Below are 19,747 nucleotides of genomic sequence, written 5' to 3'. Positions count from 1 at the left end.
CCAGTGCTGGATCTAAAGCCAGAGTCCGGCTCAGCCATGTACTGGCTGTGACTGAGGGCAGCTGTACACCCTTCCTGTGTCTGTTTCCTCATCTATAAAATGGAACGAAGTAAGAGTACTTGTGAGATTTAAATGAGGTGAAAAATGGAGAGTGCCAGTACACAGGAAACATTAAAAAATATTAACCATGGTTATACTCAGCACAGCTTTGATAATATAATAGTGATAGAAACTTCATGGTTGTCACAGAAATGATTACTTTCACAAATAATATAATCTAGACTCCTAGGAAGAACACTTGGGAGAAAAAATTAACATTTCCAAAGAGTTGTCACCAAACAGATTACATATCCACAGTTCTGATCATTTCAGCCCAGTGGGATGTATTCCAGCAACCTCGTGGCAGAAACTCAGTTATAGCGAGAAAGCACACGCACAGATAAACTATCAGTGAGTTAACACGTGCACTTAAGCAATTCGAGTGTTAGTGATGCCAGATCATGTTCAAGGTAACTAAGGACCTGCTGGATTCTAAGTAGCAGAGGGCAGGTACTAGATCTACTGATACCCAGTCTTCACCTGCAGAGCTAAATCGTAGAGTATTCGCTACATAGCACGCTTAAAAACAAACATCCCCATTCTCTCCAGGGAGGAGTAAAACTCCATTTCTTTAAAATTGTCATTTATCTAACAATGATGTGTGAACATCTTATGTGTAAGATGCCAGAAAGACAAAATAAATTAGACTTGATTATTTTCTTAATGAAATGCACAACAGGACCAGAAACCTGAACATAGAAATAATGAAATATAGCAAAGTATGGTGAGAACTAAAGAAATGAACCAAATGTCTGGCTAAGGAGTAAGGAGAAAGGAGTAATTCTGTCCATGTTCTAGTAGTCATCCATTCATTTACCATTTGTTCATTTCTTTGTTCCTCCTACAAACATGTATGGTGCCAGGTGATAGATAAACAGTGATGACTGAAGTTTCACCCTTGCCTTTGAGGAGCTTAGACTTCGATGAAAGAGGGGAGAAGAAGAAATAACATTTGAGCTGCATCTTGAGAGGTGGGTACAAGCCAAGGAGGACATTTCAGATCCAGGAAACACGAAGAAGAAGAGCAGAGGTTTTTGAAGGCAAATAGTGTCGTGATGCCAAGGAGACTAGGGGTGGAGAGGAAGGGGAGGAGGAGCAGAAAAAAGATGAGAAGTGGTCGAAGATAAAACCGATGGGGAGATCTGAGATTATAAAGATCCCATAGTGACATGATAAAGGGTTTGTATGCAGTTTTAAAGAGAAATAGGACCTTAGTCAAGATTTATTAGCAGAGGAATGTTAAGATCAGTTCTGATTTTGAGGATGCAAGTTTGAGGTGAGGCTGGTGTGAGAGCCTATTCAGGAAGTAAACACAGTCCAAGCTGTTGGCATCAAAAGCCTACATTGGGAAACAGTGGAAATAGAGGTGAGGGTTGAACAGCTAACTTCTTAAGTTGGTATGATGTGAGGCAGGAGGAGCTAAAGATGATGTGTTTCCCAGCTGGGTGACTAGGTAGAGGCTGCTGTCTCTGAGTATACAGGGCGAGGGACAAGTTCTTGGGATCAGTGGTGCACTAAGTTTGGGATACAATGAGTCTGAGGGATTGGCTAGACATGAATGGAAAAAGCAGTTCTTAGGTCCAGAAGAGAGGACAGAATTTATTGCATTGATTAAGTTACTGGCCAACTGCATTGGCCAACAGAATTGAAGCCCTGTGAAAGGATATATTTCAATCTGAAAGGGGGTGGACTAAGAAGAATGAGTTTTAAAAGGCTGGTTAAAGAAGGAGGAATCACAGACGAAGAAAAAAATAATCAGAAAGGAAGGAGGAAAGTACAGCATAGAACTGAAAGTGAGAAAAGTTACAAGGAATTGTTGATGGGGGGAAAAGACTGACGGTATTTAACCTACAAACTTGCAATGAGCAGTAAGTAAGCTGAAGAAATTTAATGTGCAGTATAATGAATACAGACAACAATACTGTATTAGAGTTATGCAATGTGATAAATCTCACTCCAATGGCAATCATATTACAACAAATAAGTTTAATAAAGTGTACTCCTTAAATTTACACACTGTGTCAAATATATTCAATTAGAAAATAATTAAAAAAAAAAAGAAGGAAGTGTTGGTCAAATGTGATCTGAATGTTCCCTTCAGAAGATTCACAAGGTCTGCCTCATATAACCTCATGTAACTTCTTTGAGAGAACTTTCTCATCAAAAATGTCCATTTGCAGGAACATGGATGGACCTAGAGATTATTCCACTAAGTGAAGCAAATCAGAAAGAGAAAGACAAGTACTATATGATATAACTTGTATGTGGAATCTAAAGAAATGACACAAATGTCATTTACACAAATATTTACAAAACAGAAACAGACCCACAGACATAGAAAACAAACTTGTGGTCACCAGGGTGGAAAGGGGGAGTGTGGTGGAAGGGTGAATTGGGAGCTTGGGATTTGTAGATACTAACTACTGTACATAAAACAGATAAACAGCAAGGACCTACTGTATAGCACAGGGAACTATATCCAGTATCTTATAATAACCTATATATATACATACATACATACATACATACATACATACATATAGCTGAATCACTATGCTGTACACCAGAAATTAACACAACATTGTAAATCTACTACATTTCAATAAAAAATATATATAAATAAATGCAGATTTCCAGACTCCAACCGGGTCCTACTGAGGTCAGAACCTCTGGGGGTGTGGCTCGGGAATTCACGTTTTTAGCAAGCCCTCCAGGTGAGCCTGAGGTATGCCGAAGTGTGGAACCACTGGTCTGCTTTGTCCAAGGCAGAACGGGATAGTACAATGAGTCCTAAAAAGAGCAATTAGCAGAGCTCTGCTGACCCTGAGTAGTTCATCAAGGGCGGTGGAAACAGAAGACAGAAAGCATCTGAGCTAAGAAACACACTTCTGATAAGAGTATTGTTAATGATTTTGAGAAGGTGGGCAGTGAGGGTGAGTAAATACGATATAAAATCTGTAGAATGATCTGGCTCCAAGGGAAAATTCTTTGTCTGTTTTGTTTAATGCAGTTTAATATTTGGAAGACCTTTCGAGTGCTTTTAGGCAGAGAATGAGGAACTCATGAGAAATAAGCCAAAAGCAAAAGAAAGAGGGGAGAAATTACAGATGAATATGGACAGCGGAGCAAGGACGTCGAGGAGGCAGGGTCAAGGGCACACAGAGCAGGGACAGGCAAATTAGTTCTAAAAGGTATTTCCCAGTGAGGCAGGGTGTGGGCAGGAGTCTGGGAGGGGCACAGATACTATTTCTCAACTCTTCTCTGATCAAATAACAGTAGCAGAAGTCGACTATTAAGTCCCTGTTGAGGGTCTGACATGGCTGGGTGGACGTGGATTGCTCTAAAGATAGGTGACAGGGAGGAGGAGCATGTGATCCGTGATTCCTGGTACAGCCTTTACTTAAAATTCAGTTCTGCTTTTAGACCGTGGCTCCTGCCTTTTGGTTCAGGAAATGTGGTCACCTTACTGACACTGCTCATAACAGAAATGAGAGGCAGATAAGCCAAATACTTTCATCTCTGAGGTGTCAACTTGAAGCAACTAAAGAGGTATCTGCTAAAAAAAAGTTGTCAAGAGCAGCATGACTTGTAAAACTCTAAGGATGTGATGTATTTCAAGGCAGGGACCTGCAACAGAATGTTCCCCAAGACGGACCACTTGCACTCGAATCATCTAGTATTTCTCGACGGTGGTACGTTCAGGTAGCAAGGAAGTGATTCTCAGGCTGGGACTGGAACAGGGTCACATGGGCTGCTTTCTGACCACACCTGCCAATTGTCAACTCTCTCCTGACCTCCTCCCACAGTCCTCTCCAGGTGACTCTGATAAGCTGCTTTGGTCAAGAGCCACCTCTCTGAAGAAAACGTCTCACGACCAAAGTATTTTGAGCATTTTTATTCATTTTTAATTGCTTAAAACTCATAGCGCCCCTTCTATTACAGTTTCTGTAAATCAATGTTTCTTTCTCAAATGAAAATCTAATCATGACATAACCACTTTTTCTCTCTGTCATACAAATGCTTAAATGGATTTTTACTGTGGTCGGTGCTTTATAATAATATCTGCATTTCACTAATTATAATAATAATACCTATATTTGAATGACATTTTCAGTTTGTAAAGGCACTCTTAGGTGCATTACCTTATACTGTTTGGAAAAAACATGTATATTTAAAAAATTATGTTCACGTTCCACAATATAATCTGTGGCTAGGGAACAGAAAACATGTGTTGCAGTATGTTTATCGTGACTCATAATTCCATTCAAGATAAGACTTCTCTATAGCTTTATAAGTATGAATTGTATCCTGTCCCCAGGGCATTTTAAGGCACTAGCTTTGAACAAGAACTTTTACATACAACCCAGCCACACTTCTCTCCTATATCAGACAAAATTCACTTGAGTGTCAGTCAGTGACTGACAGTTTCAGAACAGCTACTGGGAGTAAAGTTCGGGGTGTATGTTCTACCAAAGACCATGACATGGGCTTGCGATTTAAAACATGAACTTGGCCGTCCTGCTTTAGGGTCCCGGATGGAAAAGATAGTCTACAATCAATAAACCCACTGGAAGAGGACTGAAGAATGGCTCACTGCACCGAGACGTCTGTCCTGCTTTTACCCCAGTAAGAACGTCCTCTCGGGAACCTCTCCCGCTTGACCAGCTTCCTGTCTTCAGATCTGGTAGGATCTGAATGCTGACTATACTTTGGGATGGGGCTTTACAGCTTTTACCGTGAACTCCTAACATCATCAGGGTTTTGTGTGCAGCCAGAGGCTGGAAGAGCACCTCCTTCAGTGCCCGCTTCCTTCTTATCCTTCTCTGAACTCCCTGGTATTATTTACGCACATGTTCCTCTTCCCCAGGGAAGTTCCTTGGAAAACCAGAACTGTGAATTTCTATTTTGGGTTCTCCCTTTCCACTTTTGGCTGCCATCCTAAGCTCAGTGCTTTGCACAAAGTTGGGTACTATTTAAATGCCTGCTAAACATGAATAATCAGTGCTTTTGCTAAAATATTTTAATTTAGTTAACATATTTTCATTTATTTTTAATTTATGTGATATTAAATGTACACTTAAATTTTCCTCTAGGTCCAACATTTGCAAATGGTCTATTTGTTAAGGACTAAACTTTGTTCATTTTCTTGGTTCAAAATTCATTTACATAAATGATCAAAAGATCCAAGGCACAAAGGGATATGAGTAAACACTGTTCTATTGGATACTGTCTGCTGAACTGGTAATCCTGTATAACACTGAACAAGTTCCAATGGTCAGAGCAGATAGTGAACTATGTCAAGGCCACTGTGACATGGAAACAGTTGTTCATACAGTCTAGGGACAAGTTCCTCTTTCAAATGAATGTGTAAATCTTAGCGAAGTCAGTGAGGGTGAACATTTATGTGGTTCTCCTTTCTCATTTTTTAAAAAGTGTATTTAACTAAAATAGCGAAATATATTGTGTGTGTCTTGGCGGGGAGCAGATGTGAGCTGAGAGGAAGCGAGGAACAAAGCCCCCATACACCTTCCTTGTGCTTATTAAACTTGATATTTGCAGGACAAGGATCATTGTTTTTTAAAGGAAATGTCCCACATTTTTTTCATCACCTCCTTAAAGGAAATCCTTGGGCAAAGGGTCACAATATTTTTATTTATCTATCATTGTAAGGAGTTTGAGGAAATTCCCCTTGGAGGCTTCCAGGATTACAGTTCAAAATAGCTGTTTGCAGACATCACAAGTCTGTGTCAACCTGGTGAGTCTTTAAGTCCCTGCACTTTCTGGTTCTCCTTTCATAGTCCAGTGTGTATACTGGGCACCTGACCTTTCTTGAGAAGGAACTAAATCCAGTTGTCCAGTTTCTTAATATTGTCACATGAATACATACATGTACAAATATATATCTACATATTTCATATATATATACACATACACCTCACTATTTTACTTCAAACAAATTTAGTAGCTCCATAAACCAAAACAAAATAATTTCATGTTCTAAATATAATAGAATCAAATGTTGAATATAATCCCCTGTGGGATACATAAGAAATTTGTTTTTTTAAAATCTATTTTATATACAGTAGTTAGTATCTGCACATCTCAAATTCTCAAATTTCTTCTGTATAGCACAGGGAACTATATTCAATATCCTGGAATAGCCTATAATGAAAAAGAATATGAAAACAAATATATGTATGTATATGTATGACTGAAACATTATGCTGTACACCAGAAATTGACACATTGTAACTGAATATACTTCAATTTAAAACAAACAAACAGTAAAGGAAGTTGGGGGGGGGCTGCATATAGCTCAGTAGTACAAGGTCCTGGGTTCAATCCCCAGTACCTCCATCAAATAAATAAATAAACAAACAAACAAACAAACAAACAAACAAACCTAATCCCCCCTCCCCCCAAAATAAATAATAGAACCAAAAAGGATCATCAATAAATTCTATTCGCCAGTAGGGATTTAGTTGGAGGATGCTATGGTACTAGAAAAATATTTTTAAAAAATCAAGTGAGAAATTCCAACTGAATGAAAAATCATGACATAAATATTTGCATATGTGCTAAATTACTATTTTAGATATAAATCTCTACATTTTGAACATGTTTAAAACCTTTAAAACCCTTATACTAGCCAGCAACCAAAACCTAGTGACACACCTAAATAGAAACAATTTTTTCTCATACACAAAACCCTCCAGGCCTCTGAAATATGAGTAGATTTTTAGTCAACAAACACAAAACCCACCAGGCCCCGGAAATATGAGTAGATTTTTAGTCAATAAAGGGAAAGCTTTCAGCTACAGAGCAGTGAGCTGGCTAAGACTGAATTTCAGTTTCACCAGGAGCCCACCCTTTAAATAGCAGATGATGGACCAGCAGGATCCTTTGACTGGATCTTTCTCTGAATCTCCTTCCTGTGTCTCAGGCTCTCTCCTGTAACCGTACCCTTGTGTGACGCATCCAGTCCAGAGACAACCGGACTATGGAGCCATAACAAAGTCCATTAACCTTTTCATCCAGCTCTGCATGCCCAGGAGGGGGACAAGAAAACAAACCAACACATAACCCTTAGGAATCCACGGCCAGCGATCTCCTAACACCAATCATCATCTCCACTTAAGGCTGGCGAAAACGACTTCGGATTAGAGCCCCAGCATCCGTCCTGTAACCCCCACGGAACATGAAAGCTATGCGCAATGGAAGAAACTCAAGGAGATGCCTGCCTTGTGACATCGCAGTTACAGTCTGGAAGATCTGCGTCCGCACCGCCGTCCTCTGCCATCCTCAGGGCACACGGATCTTCTGCCACCACCATGAAGTTCCCACTTGCAAAAGTTAGGTTTGCAGAGCAAAAGGCTAAATCCTGCGTGAGGATGAAAGTTTCCCTGGTCCGTGTATGGAACTATGAAAATGCTCACTCCAGACAAATGTTGGTAAGTCTCTGCCTGATAATATGACACTGAGCAGTGAGTGACAAGTGGTCATGTTTCTAAATAAAACCTACATTCATTAACATGTGCCAGGCTTGATCTCCTGGAATGTAGGCCACGAGTGTAAGAAGGGAAAAGGCTCTGTCTAATCTGCAAGGAGGGGGAGGACCCAGGTCTAAAGAAAAACGGGCATCAGAAACAAGGCTGGCTACCGGCACTCGGTAGTTCTGGAAGGAACTCTAACTTTTCTTGCGGGCTGCTTGTTACACTGGAAAGGATGTTTGAAAAGGTAAATGACCCAAATGCAAACAAGCAAAACCTCCACAAGTATAGCAAACTGTAGTAGCAAAAAGAAGCAGTTTTTTTCTTTTATTTTTCAGTTTGATTTGCCAGCCAAATGGTGTAAGTAGGACTTTAAGGGCTCTTTTGGGAAGACAGGATGGAAAAGATATTCTGTGGGAAAGTGCCTGGTCTTCACCTTTGAATAGACTATTTGAGCATGAGAACTCATGAAGAAATACTGTTCTCCCCTTACATATTCAAAACCTTTGTCCTTTTAAAAATAATGATATAAAGTGACAAAAATTATCTGTTCACTTTAAGTTAATTTTAAAAAGTTCACTGGTTTGGTGGAATTTCAGACAACTTGTCTTCTTTTGTGCATATCAGGAGTTTTTAAATTTTCTGTGCTGACTCTCTATTAATTTCATAATTTAAGCTTTTAAAGAAAGTAAGGTCCCAAATCATTACTGGTAGTTTAATAAAATATGACTAATGCTGGAAGTTTTAAATCCTTTCTGGATTTAAAAATACATATATCCAAATAAATTAAAATAAATAGCTAATGAACATTTGCTAAGTTTTTTTTTAAAGCCAATATGATGAATTGCACCTAAAATAAAGCAAAGCATTTGGTTCTGGTTGTGTGAGCTGATTGCTTTTAAAATAGTAATACATTTTCTTTGTAAAAGAAACAAACCAGTATTTTATAAAAAATTGTATTCCAGAAAACTTAGTTACAAATAAAATTATTTTTCAAATCCTGCTACTTAAAGATATACTATTGAGAATTCTTTATAAAAACAATTACTCCACTGAGTAGGAATATAAACATGTAAGTTTGGTTAAAGGAACATATTGGCCATGATTCCATAACAGTATGCAAATTTGTTTTTTCTTGATTATGACTAACATTTTAAAAAACTTGAGATCTTTAGAAATTTTCATTGCCACTATTTCCTTAGTTTAATTCCCTTTGACTTTTAGTTTTGCTCATGAGTCAATTTTTTTTCCTATGCTCATTATCCTTAGCACAATATATTTATTCTAATGAGCTAAATATAAAGCAAGGCAAGGTTTTAGAGACACAGTTATTATAATAGCCAGAAAATGGCAACAATATCAATTCTATAAATAGGGAAAATACCAGATAAATCATGGTATATGAAATCTAGGGAATACTCTGTAGCCATCAAAAGAATACAACTGGCATATATAGTATTTTATAGTATACCCGGTCCTCCTTCTGCATTGTCTCATTGGACTTGTGGCAGTTATTTTAATGAACATTTTGAAAATGAGGAATCTGGGGCTCAGAGAGGTTATACAGTAATTCCTAGGTCACACAGCCAGAACTAGAGGAACTAAACTGAGGACTTTTGATTAGTTCTGTGTCATTTCTGTGCTTGCTGCATCAAAGTGTTTCTGACCCTGGCTTGACTTTTCTGTATTGATTAACGTGAGGTAATACCAGCCACCAACTCCAAGAATTAAGTTTTCTTTTTCCTCTGGTTTGGGCAGAACTGCCATTAGACTGAAACCCTTTCTGAGGGCAGCTGCTGCAACTTTAGAAAGCCTTCCATGCACTGCACAAGCCTCTAAACTCGCTCTTGGATGAAAGCTGACATTTACTGAGCACTTCACTGTGCTAAGTGGGTTACAGGTACCATCTCATTTAATACTCCAGATAACCTTTTACACAATGTGTGATTAAAGTACTGAGAAGATAAATAATTTGCCTAACATCACAATATAGGCGAAGCAGAAACACCTTATAATTCAGGCAACTGCAGCCCTAAATCCAGCTCTGCTATATTCTCATCTGTATGTAGGGCACTTTTTCACCCCTGTCCCAGACTGAGAAACTCTGTAAATACTGGAGTGACTATTATGTGCAAACAACTATGTTAGGTTCTGGGATTATTGTGGATATTGAGTGAGATACACGAGTTAAGATTTCAGTAGAGAAAAGAAACTTCGAACAATCTATCACACAAGATATTGATTATGGTCAAGGGAAATGCTGTGACTTCTGTATACAAAGCCTACCGAGCAGGTAAGAAGAATCTGATCTAATCCGGAGGAAAGCAAGAGCACAGAGAAGAATTAGGGGCTGGCCTGCCAGGCCAGACGGAGAGAGAGCAGGAAGATGTAACACAAAGAGGAAAGCCCTGAGGTGAGGACCACTTGTATCCTTACTTAACCACCCTTCTTTGGTTCGGAACCATCTTCTTTTTCATCTTGACTTCCCTGGAAGGCTGTCTGCAAACTATGACTGCCCACCTGCTTTGGTAATAAAATGTCATTGGAACCCATCATGCTTGTCTAAGGCTGCTTTTGTAATACAAGGGCAGAGGGCCTGGTCAGGGACCCTTCAGCCTGCAAAGCTTAGAAATTTAACTACAGGACCCCATGCAGAAAGTTTGCCAACTTCTGTCCTGTAGCAATATGCAGAGAAAGGACTTCATACTCAGGAGGCTTTCAATAGATTTAAATATATATATATATATATATATATAGTATATATATAGTGTATATATATGTATATATACACACACACACATTTGTTTTTACTTCTATATAATGTTTAAGGTAATTATAATAAAAACACGTTGTATGAGTCCATGTACACAAATTCTCCAGAACAGGTAAATCTAAACAGGCAGGAAGTGGATTAGTAGTTGCCTGGACCTGGGGGAGAGAGAGAGGGTGGAGGAGAAAAAAAGTGACTAAAATTTTTATTTGAGGGTAATGAAAATTTTTAAATTGATTTTGGTGATGGATGCATAACTGTAAATTCACTAAAAAAAAAATCACTGAATTGCAAACTTTCGGTGGATGAGTTGTATGGTGTGTGAATTGTATCTCAGTAAAGCTGTTATTAAAAAAAAAAGAACCAAATAACTAATGCGTGCTTTGTTTTTGGTGATGGGTATTTAGGTTTGGTAGAGCGAAATCTCTATATTAGAGAGTCCAGTTAATTGTTAAAAAAAAAAAAAGTCATTACAACAAAGCAAACAACTTGAATCTGACCTTCCCAGATACCAAGATGGGAAATGTCCAACAATGTATTCTCCGCTATTAGAAGCCCTGAACGACTGATGCTGAAAGACATTTTCTGTTAGTCCTAGGCTCTGGAAAAATTGCTTTATGGGTTTTTGTATAGGATTCACTGATAAAATGAGAGCCAGAATCCTTGAAAACAATTTTACAGGAATTACAGTTACACCAATGTTTCTTATATTGACCCTTTGTTTCTTTGAGGGGGTTAATTAGGTTTTTGATTTATTTTTAGAGGAGGTACTGGGGATTGAATCTAGGACTTTGTGCATGCTAAGCATGCACTCTACCACTTGAGCTACATCCTGCCCCCTCTTATGTTGACTCTTAATGAAAGAAATGCTTTTAATTGCCTAGGCCAGCACTGACCAAAAGAACTTTCTGGGATGATGGAAATGTTCTGTCTCTGCAGGATCCAATAAGGCAGCCACTACCCTCATGTGGTTATTGAGCACTGGAAATATGCCTAGCCCGAGTGACTATAATTAAAATTAAACTCTAATTTAATTGTATTCTGTTTTGATGAATTTAAATAGCCACATGTTGCTAGTGACTGCTATGTTGGACTGAGCAGGTCTAGAAAGTCTACTAAAACATTATCCATTGAGCCCTAAAGATAACTGGGCACATTTTTCACTCTAAAAAGCTCACAGTGCTTGGTGAGAGTTTAAAAATTCAAAGCAAAACACAATCTACTTAGTACTTAGAGATCTAAACTAATCCACTAGTAACAAACACTGACTCAAAGTTACGCATTCTATTTGTATTAGCAGGTTATTATCAGGGAATCTTTTTTCTTTCTTTTCTTTCCCCATCTTTCTGTTAGCTGGGATTCTGTTCACCTAAAAATATGATCATCTTCAAAAATAACCTCTCCATTCCCGCAAGAACACCAAAACAACATAGAAATATCCAAAAGCATAAGTTATGTTCTGCGTTAATGAATCACTGTTAAAAAAAAAAAAGTTGGCAGAGGGAAGAGTAGTGAATGAGAATGAATCATAGAAACTTAATATTTCAGCTGGCAAGTCATAGTTGAAGATGGGTGTGGGAGATGGTCCTCTAGCCTGTGCACTAGCAAGGTGCCAATAAACCAAAAAATGGAAAGCAAATGTGATGGCTGAGTATCATTTAGGAGAGGCTTCAAGCAACTATGAATCCAGTGTGGCGTTAAACCCCAGCACACATTAATGGTCAACATGTCATCTGGTCTACATTTGAGGAGGTCATTAGAAATGGACAATACATATATATTACATCTGTGTATGATGAGGCTACAAAAGTAGGAACATATGAGCATTTTAGTGACACAAGTGCAAGCTCATGCCCCCTACGTTTAATTGAGTTAAATTTACTAACACGTCTTTAGAAAAATAAACTAAATAACATCTAGAAAATTCTCGACTGGAAAACCAGACAGAAAATTACAGATAAACATGACTGAGGAGGAAACACCTAGCTCATCTGATGTAATGTTGGCTAATAGCTGGGTAGACACTGAGCCAGCTGCTTACGATTAAATTACATTAAATTAGATTTAAAATAATTTGATGTAGTGCACCCCTCTATTGCACACTGCTGAAGTACTAAAAATTAGAAAAGAATATTAACTAGTTTAATTGGATTACAAAGCAACGCAAGCCAATCCATGAGTCATAATCAGACTGAAAAAAATCCACGGATGTTTACCAAGTGGGCGGCTTCCCTAAGAAGGGTATTTATAGCACAAAGGGCTTCAATTCCTGCCTCTGAAATAAGATTTGGTTATCAGTGACTGAGAGGTGAGGCTAAACATAGCACCAGGATTCTAAAACCAACATATGCCCAAATACTTAGGGTAGTTTAAGCTAAACCATACGTTTCTATCTTTTTACAATACTTTTACCACAGCTTTCAGCTTGTCATTTCACTTAATTCCTCTGCATGTCTCTATTCCCACCATGAACTCCTTGAAGAAAGGGGCCTCTGTCTTTGCAACCCCCAAATCTCTCATAGTCGCCATCAGTACTTTAAAAACAAAGGACTGGGAAATTAGATTGTAAACATAAGTAATAGAATCTAATTTCCTTTAACTGCATTCTCTAGAATAAGGACAGGAGTGTCGAGGACTCTAGGACATGGGCTGTGAAGTTGGAGAATGCAGACTATGCCACTCAGCATGCGCATGACCAGGGGCAAGACTGAGTCCCAGCTTTGCACATCTGGAAAATGGGTATAATAATAATAATAATACCCACCTCAAAGGCTGTTGTGAATAGCACGTGAAAAGATGCACATGAAGCCTATAGCATGGTTGTTGGCACAAGTTAAGGGTTTAGTAAATGTTTGCTATTACAGTCCCACTGTTGTTAAACATTTTAAAAATTGGTAAACATTTATGCCACTTTTGTTTCATTATTACTAAAATAAATTATAACCTCTTCCTCAATTAGACCCTCTTTGATAACTCCCTTATAGAAAAAATACAATAAACGTTTTCAAAATCAACATAAGGACTTGCCGTGCCCACATGCAGGTTTCGTGGGCACGCGGTACTCAGAAGGCACCGTGTCATGTCCACCTTCATGCAGCACGGCTAAGGAAAAGAACCAAGATTTTTTAAAAAGCATACTTTGGGAAAGCTCCAAAATGGCCGTGAATCAGAAGCATTTGTAACATTCCAACTTTCCTAACTGCCATAAAGAAGAACATCCATTCAACTATTTAAGTATCCATCCACACATTCATTCAAATATTTACTGAGCCCAAGTTGCGTCCAGGAACTGTTCTTGGTGCTTGTGATGTACAGTGAACAGATCGGACAAGGACGCCTGCCCTCGTGGAGGCTACATTCTCACAGGAAGCAGAGTTCACTTCAAATAAAGCATCTACTTAGTCACTCCCTTTTTATATCAAATAACATAGTGCCTCATTCAGTCGTATCAGGCTCACATTGCCAGTGAAGACCTTTACACATTTTTTCTTTTTGACTGTTCCCTTTTGCTCACCCTGCCCTTCCGCAACAGAACTGAATGTGATATTCCTCCCAGATACAGGGCAGACGCTTACAGTCATCACTGAAGCTAAACACAAAACTGCCATAATGCAGCAGAGTATTGTTGCAACTAAGCAGTGACAATAATTAGCTTTATTCTCGCATCTTACTAATCAGAAAGAGGGTAGGAATGTGATTATATATATAATTTGTAATAATTTATGTATTTATATAGTATATTTATGTATCAAATTTGTAATTTATATAATTTAAAATATTTACAATAATATGTAATGTATATATTATGTATAATTATATAATATGGTATATATTATAATATATATCATTTTTGCCATATATTTGCCATATATTTTATATATATATACACACACTTTTTTTTGCCACTTCGGACACAAACACCCTCCACAGACACTGGTCAGCAGCTTTATTTTCTTCCTCCATAGTTAAACACGATGAAGCCCCGAAATAAAGAATATTCTCTTTGGAATGGTTTTTGTTTGGATGTGACTTTCTCTCTTTCAGCTAAATGCAAACATCATGAAATTTATGAAATAAGGAGAATTTTAAAGCCTAAACTAAAATGAGGGGATAAAGGACATAGAGATTTACTGGATTAACTTCAGCTGAAATGGAAGACGGACTGAATGCTCTGAGAGTGCACATGCGCTACGACCGGGGCCCTTCCTACCTGGCTGCCATGAGGTCCAGGAGATGCTGCCACCGGTCGTTGATCTTTCCGAGCTTGTACTCAATCTCGGACGCTTTGCTTTCGTGGCTGGCTCTCGCGAGGCGTTCTCCCATTTGCTGGAGCTGTATTTTGTTCTCTTGGGCAATAGCAATTTCCTCCTGATAATCCTGCATAATAAATAGCAATCACAGAGGTCAGAAAGCATGTTCTTGATGCATTCAATCTGGCTCTGCTAAAACGTGCTAATTGCAGTTCTCGACTGCTTGGAAATAGATCGAGCATAAGGAACACCGTGTGAACATCAGTTCATGTGCACAAGAATTAGTGGTACCTGTTATTTTCAGTCCGTAGGCACAATCCAGATTGAGTTTTTATATGGATGTTCTTAGAGGGAATGGGGGGGGGTGCTTTCCATTTACTTAAAATAGGCATAAAAAAACAACAGAAGTATATACGTAGAAACAAAAGACAAAACTTGAAGGATTTCAATGCTGGGAAACTACCTTATTGCTGTAATCAGCAACCAGATGTTGTATTTAGAATCAAACTTCATACAAATAGCTGCCGAGAGGCTTGTTTGTGTGTGTGTGTGAATGTATGTATGTATATGTATGTCAATTGATATTTGTGCAGAACGTTTTAAAAGAGTACTTTCATTTTAAACAGATACCCTCTAAATAATGTCAATATTTTACAATACATAAATCATTGGCAAATTAACTCTCAAGAATAATAACCATTAGTCACAGAGGATCAATGGGTCTCAAACCTCCTTCATTTACCCGGGTTCTGTAGTAGCTCCTCTTAAAGATTGTTTTTGGTGAGGAGGACAGGCTCTCAAAAGCATATATTTGCAAGAGACAGGCCACTGAATGGTATGATTTAAGTGACAATGAAAGAATGTCTCCCCTCCATCCTTCCCTGTCCTCCCCCCCTCACCTCTGAACCAATGACCCTCTTATCCCCTTATCATAGTGACAAGATCCAAACTTTAGAATGAACTTTTCGCTTTTTGGCTTAAGCCCCTGTTAGGCAGCAAATATTTTCTCAGCAAAATAATATACCAAGACAGGTACTATGGGAATATGGGTATTTTAACCTTCTCTTGCTCTAAAGTTTCCTTGGTCATGGGGCTACCCTCTCAGGCCCATTACCTAAGCAAAAAGGGCCCCAAAGGAACGGGAGGGGCCAGTGAAATGTTGCTCTGTTGCAGTGTCACGTGCTATCTGCAGGACCAGTGCCCCACCTGCTCTCCTTTCTGTTACTTCAGCACCAAGGGATTCTAACACCAACACATTGGATGTACTTACTAATAGTTATAATACGGCATTACAAATTTGAGATCATTTTACAGAGAAATGTTTATTTCAAAGGGATTACTCCATGTCTAAAATAGTATTTATAGTAAAATAATCCTCTTGGATTATCTTTTAAAGTAAAATGTTTTTGACTGTTAATGCCAGTAGGTACCAATATCATGGTTATAGTCTATTTATTAATTGCTTTTTTCTAGGTTGTCAAAATTCCCAAGCCTCTGTGTTATTTTTCTTTACAAAAGAGACACCACACAGGGTAAGCACATAAAGACTTCTTTTTAAAGCCCATAACTTATTATACATACAAAATAGTACAGTTACTATTTTAAAGGTTGTTCCTAACATTGTGGCAAATAGTACAGCAAAATTATGTATATGTAAAGCTGGAGTTTTTCTGAATTCTAAATTATGACTGTATTTCGTTCCAGAGATTTTTTTATATCCCCAAAATATCCATCTTAAATTTCATGATGAAAATCAATGAGAATATAAATACACTTAACCAAAATTTATTCTATAGCAAACTTCACTATAATACTCATTATACATTAATCATGTCAGCAGAGCATTCTCTGACACCCAGAAACCAGTAAAGTATAGAGCTGTTAGCAGATGTTAAAATGAAATCTGTATCATCTCAGCTTACATTTTAAAAGTTTACAATATCAAACATACAAATGTTTATACTTAGAACTTGCAATTTTAAGTGTAAACCTATAAAGTTATTAATATTACATCTTGGCTTTGAAGTTTTTATTTTTCTATGTATATGCATGAATAAAGATAATTTTTTCCTATTTATTCTATTTCTCTTCAGAATGAATGAAGCTATAATTCATTTATTCAGTAAATAATGACTGAGTACTTCTAAGAAGTCAGGCATTGCTCTGGGTGCAGGAGACCCAGCAATGAATAATAACAGACAAAGTCCCTGTTCCAGTGACGCTTACAGTCCACACAGTCCGGTGTAGACAGGCAATAAACAAGCAAATTGGGAAAACACACTGTACTTCAGACGATGCTCTGTGCTTAGGAGAATTACAAAATTTGAATGATTAATTGTTCAAAAACAATGTGGCAACACCACTGAAATCATCAAAAACATTTTAAAATGCTTGTAAAATTTGACTAGTCTTATACAGGCATGAAAAATGTTCTGGATCCGTGTGAGCATATAAATTAATTTAATAATCATACGTAACTTGAAAATAATATGAAGCTAAATTCTCAGGAAAAGTCCTCATTCCTGTAACTGTCTATAAATCATGTTTTATAGAGAAAATGTCAGTTTAATTCATCCCAGGAGTTTTTTCTTTTCGTTTCTCTCTAGTGACTTTATCTCTTTGAAAACAGACTGTAACTCAACTATACTTCAATTAAGAAAAAAACTAATACACATTAATGATTCTCACTGAACAGGTAGATAAGTCCAAAAGTAGTGAACATTACCTATCAGCAGATAATCTATTTCATCACAAATTGACAATATTCTGTATATTTTGTATGCGAAGGAGGCCTTTCCGGGTAAGTTTATGTTATGTTGGAGAGATAACATGTTTCTAATAGAGTGCTCCTTTGTCAGGGAGGTAGTCAGGGGTCAGGCCATCTTCTATACCCGTTGAAAGATTGTCTAAGCATTATGAAGGGGGCAGCACACATAGCCAGCATCCCATACCTTTCTGAGCTTCTCTATCATTTCTTCAATAAGAATGTCTCCATTCTGAGAAACCTTGCTTTCCATCTGAGTCAGCCATTCGCACAGCTCCTTGTTCTTCTCGCTGAAGACGGCCCATTCATTCAGTCTCTCACTTACTTGCTGCCGCCTTAAGGAGAGCTAGAGTTTGAAGTGGGAGAAAATGCAAAAGGATCATCAGAATGGAACCCACACCCTGAGGAAAAGAGTAAATACACTCTGTTGGGTGAATTAAAATGATCAATAGTTGTGAGTCATTGTTCCCTGAGGTCCAGTCCCAAGGGGTCTGCTCTAGGCTAGCAAGTTTCACAGCTGGGATCTTCTGTCAAGTCCAAGTGGGAGACACCAAACCCCAGACATCCCTCCTGAAGAGCCACACACACTTATTAAAGGTTCTGAACAATCCAGCTTCTCACTACAGTTGGTTCTGTGTAGACAGGATACAGGATCACTGAATGCAGTTTTACTAAAAAAGAAGAAAGAGGAAAGAAAAGAAGGAACAGAAAAAGGAGGCAGGAGAAAAGGGAGAAAAAAGGAAAGAAGGGAAGAAGAACAAAAGAAGGAAGGGGAAAAAGAAAGAAAAAAAAAAGAAAAATAGGGAAGGAAGGAAGAAGAATTAATTGAGCGTCAGGTGTCTGGAGAGAGTAGAGCGAGGGACACAGTGGAAGAGACACAGTCCCTGATCAGTTCTGTCCTGATCACTTTACTTTGTGTCAAGTTCTTTTATTTCCCAGCCTGGTTTTTATTTATTTATTTATGTATTTATTTATTTATTTATTTATTTATCTTTCTTTCTTTTTTTTTTTTTTTTTGCATAACAGCTCTATTGAGATGTAATTTCCATGCCGTACAACTTACCTGCTTAAAGTGTACAATTCAGTGCTTTTTCTTTGAGTATATTAAGAGTTTTACAACCACCATATCAATGTTACAACATTTTCATCAATTAAAAAAAACCAACCCTGTACCCCTCAGCACTCACTCCCTTTCCTGCCCCTGCACGCCTCCTCCCAACCTTAACCTGCTTTCTATCTCTATGCATTTGCCTGTTCTGGACACTTGCCATAAATGGAATCATCCAGTATGTGGTCTTTCGTGACTGGCTTCCTTCACTCAGCATAATGTTTTTAAGGTTCATCCATGTTGCAGCACGTATCAGTACTTCATTCCTTTTTATTGCTGAATATATTTTTTCATATTGATACACCACATTATATTTACCAGTTCATCTGTTGATGGACATTTGAGCTGTATTACGAATAATGCTATGAACATTTGTGTACAACTGTTTGTGTGGACACATGTTTCACTTCTCTTGGGGTTATATTCCCCAGGAGTAGACCTGCTGGGTTAATTTTACATTCATACCAGCAGTAGGGCTCCAATTTCTTCAGATCCTCACTAACACCTGTTATTATCTGTCTTTTTGATTGTACTCATCCTAGTGGATATAAAGTGTATCACACTGTGGTTTTGATTTGCATCAAACCACACGATGGCTAATAATGTTGACACTCTTCATATTTCTTGGCCATTTATATGTCTTCTTTGGAAAACTATTTGGTCAAACCCTTGCTCACTTTTTAATTGAGCATTTTTTATTATTGAGTTTTAATAGTTCTTTATACATCATAGATGCAGTGGATCTGTTTTCTTACATCCAGGTCTAGAATGATCCTTTTCAGAATTCTTAAATCTTCTGACTTCACAATACTCTTGTTTTTGCAGTGCTGGTTGAACTATTAAGGAATGTTTCTAGTTGAGCTAAATTGCATGTTAGCAAAATATCATGTGATTTGAGTGGCAAGAAGATGACCTATTTTTGTAGATGTTCTACACAATCCTGTGGATAATGCTAGACTTTCCACCATTCATCCCATTGCATTAAATACCTATCTCTCAATTTTATTTTTTCCACCAACATTTTATCATGAAAAAAGTCAGACATACAAAAAAGGTGAGAAAATTGTATGGGAAGCACCTATGATATACTCCCTGGACTCTAAAATTGTTAACATTCAGCTACATTTTTGCTGTAATACATATATTCCTTTGTCCATCAATCCATTTTACTTTTTAATGCACTTTGAATCAATTTCCTTTTTTAAGTGAAAATGGAAGTATTTCTAAGGTGCTATACACTTCCTAGTTAGCAGTTCTGCTAGGGCT

General features: G+C 37.8%; 1 protein-coding gene across 20 annotated transcripts in view; it reads right to left on the bottom strand.

The window, feature by feature from the left end:
• The window catches only part of SYNE1 (spectrin repeat containing nuclear envelope protein 1), a 427,973-nt gene that overhangs the window by 41,430 nt on the left and 366,796 nt on the right, over positions 1–19,747 (bottom strand). For 19 of the 20 annotated variants that reach the window (XM_031456562.2, XM_064486565.1, XM_031456561.2 and 16 more), the window contains 2 exons: positions 17,561–17,719; positions 14,570–14,736 (listed from right to left, as the gene is read on the bottom strand). In XM_031456562.2, the coding sequence (XP_031312422.2) occupies positions 14,570–14,736; positions 17,561–17,719 (326 nt within the window). Of the gene's footprint in view, positions 1–7,339; positions 7,449–14,569; positions 14,737–17,560; positions 17,720–19,747 lie in introns of those variants that run through there. The other variant, XM_064486569.1, reaches the window with a different exon arrangement.

The sequence above is a fragment of the Camelus dromedarius genome, chromosome 6 (assembly GCF_036321535.1).
Source record: "Camelus dromedarius isolate mCamDro1 chromosome 6, mCamDro1.pat, whole genome shotgun sequence".
NCBI lineage: Eukaryota > Metazoa > Chordata > Mammalia > Artiodactyla > Camelidae > Camelus > Camelus dromedarius.
This window is presented reverse-complemented; position numbering and strand designations above follow the sequence as displayed.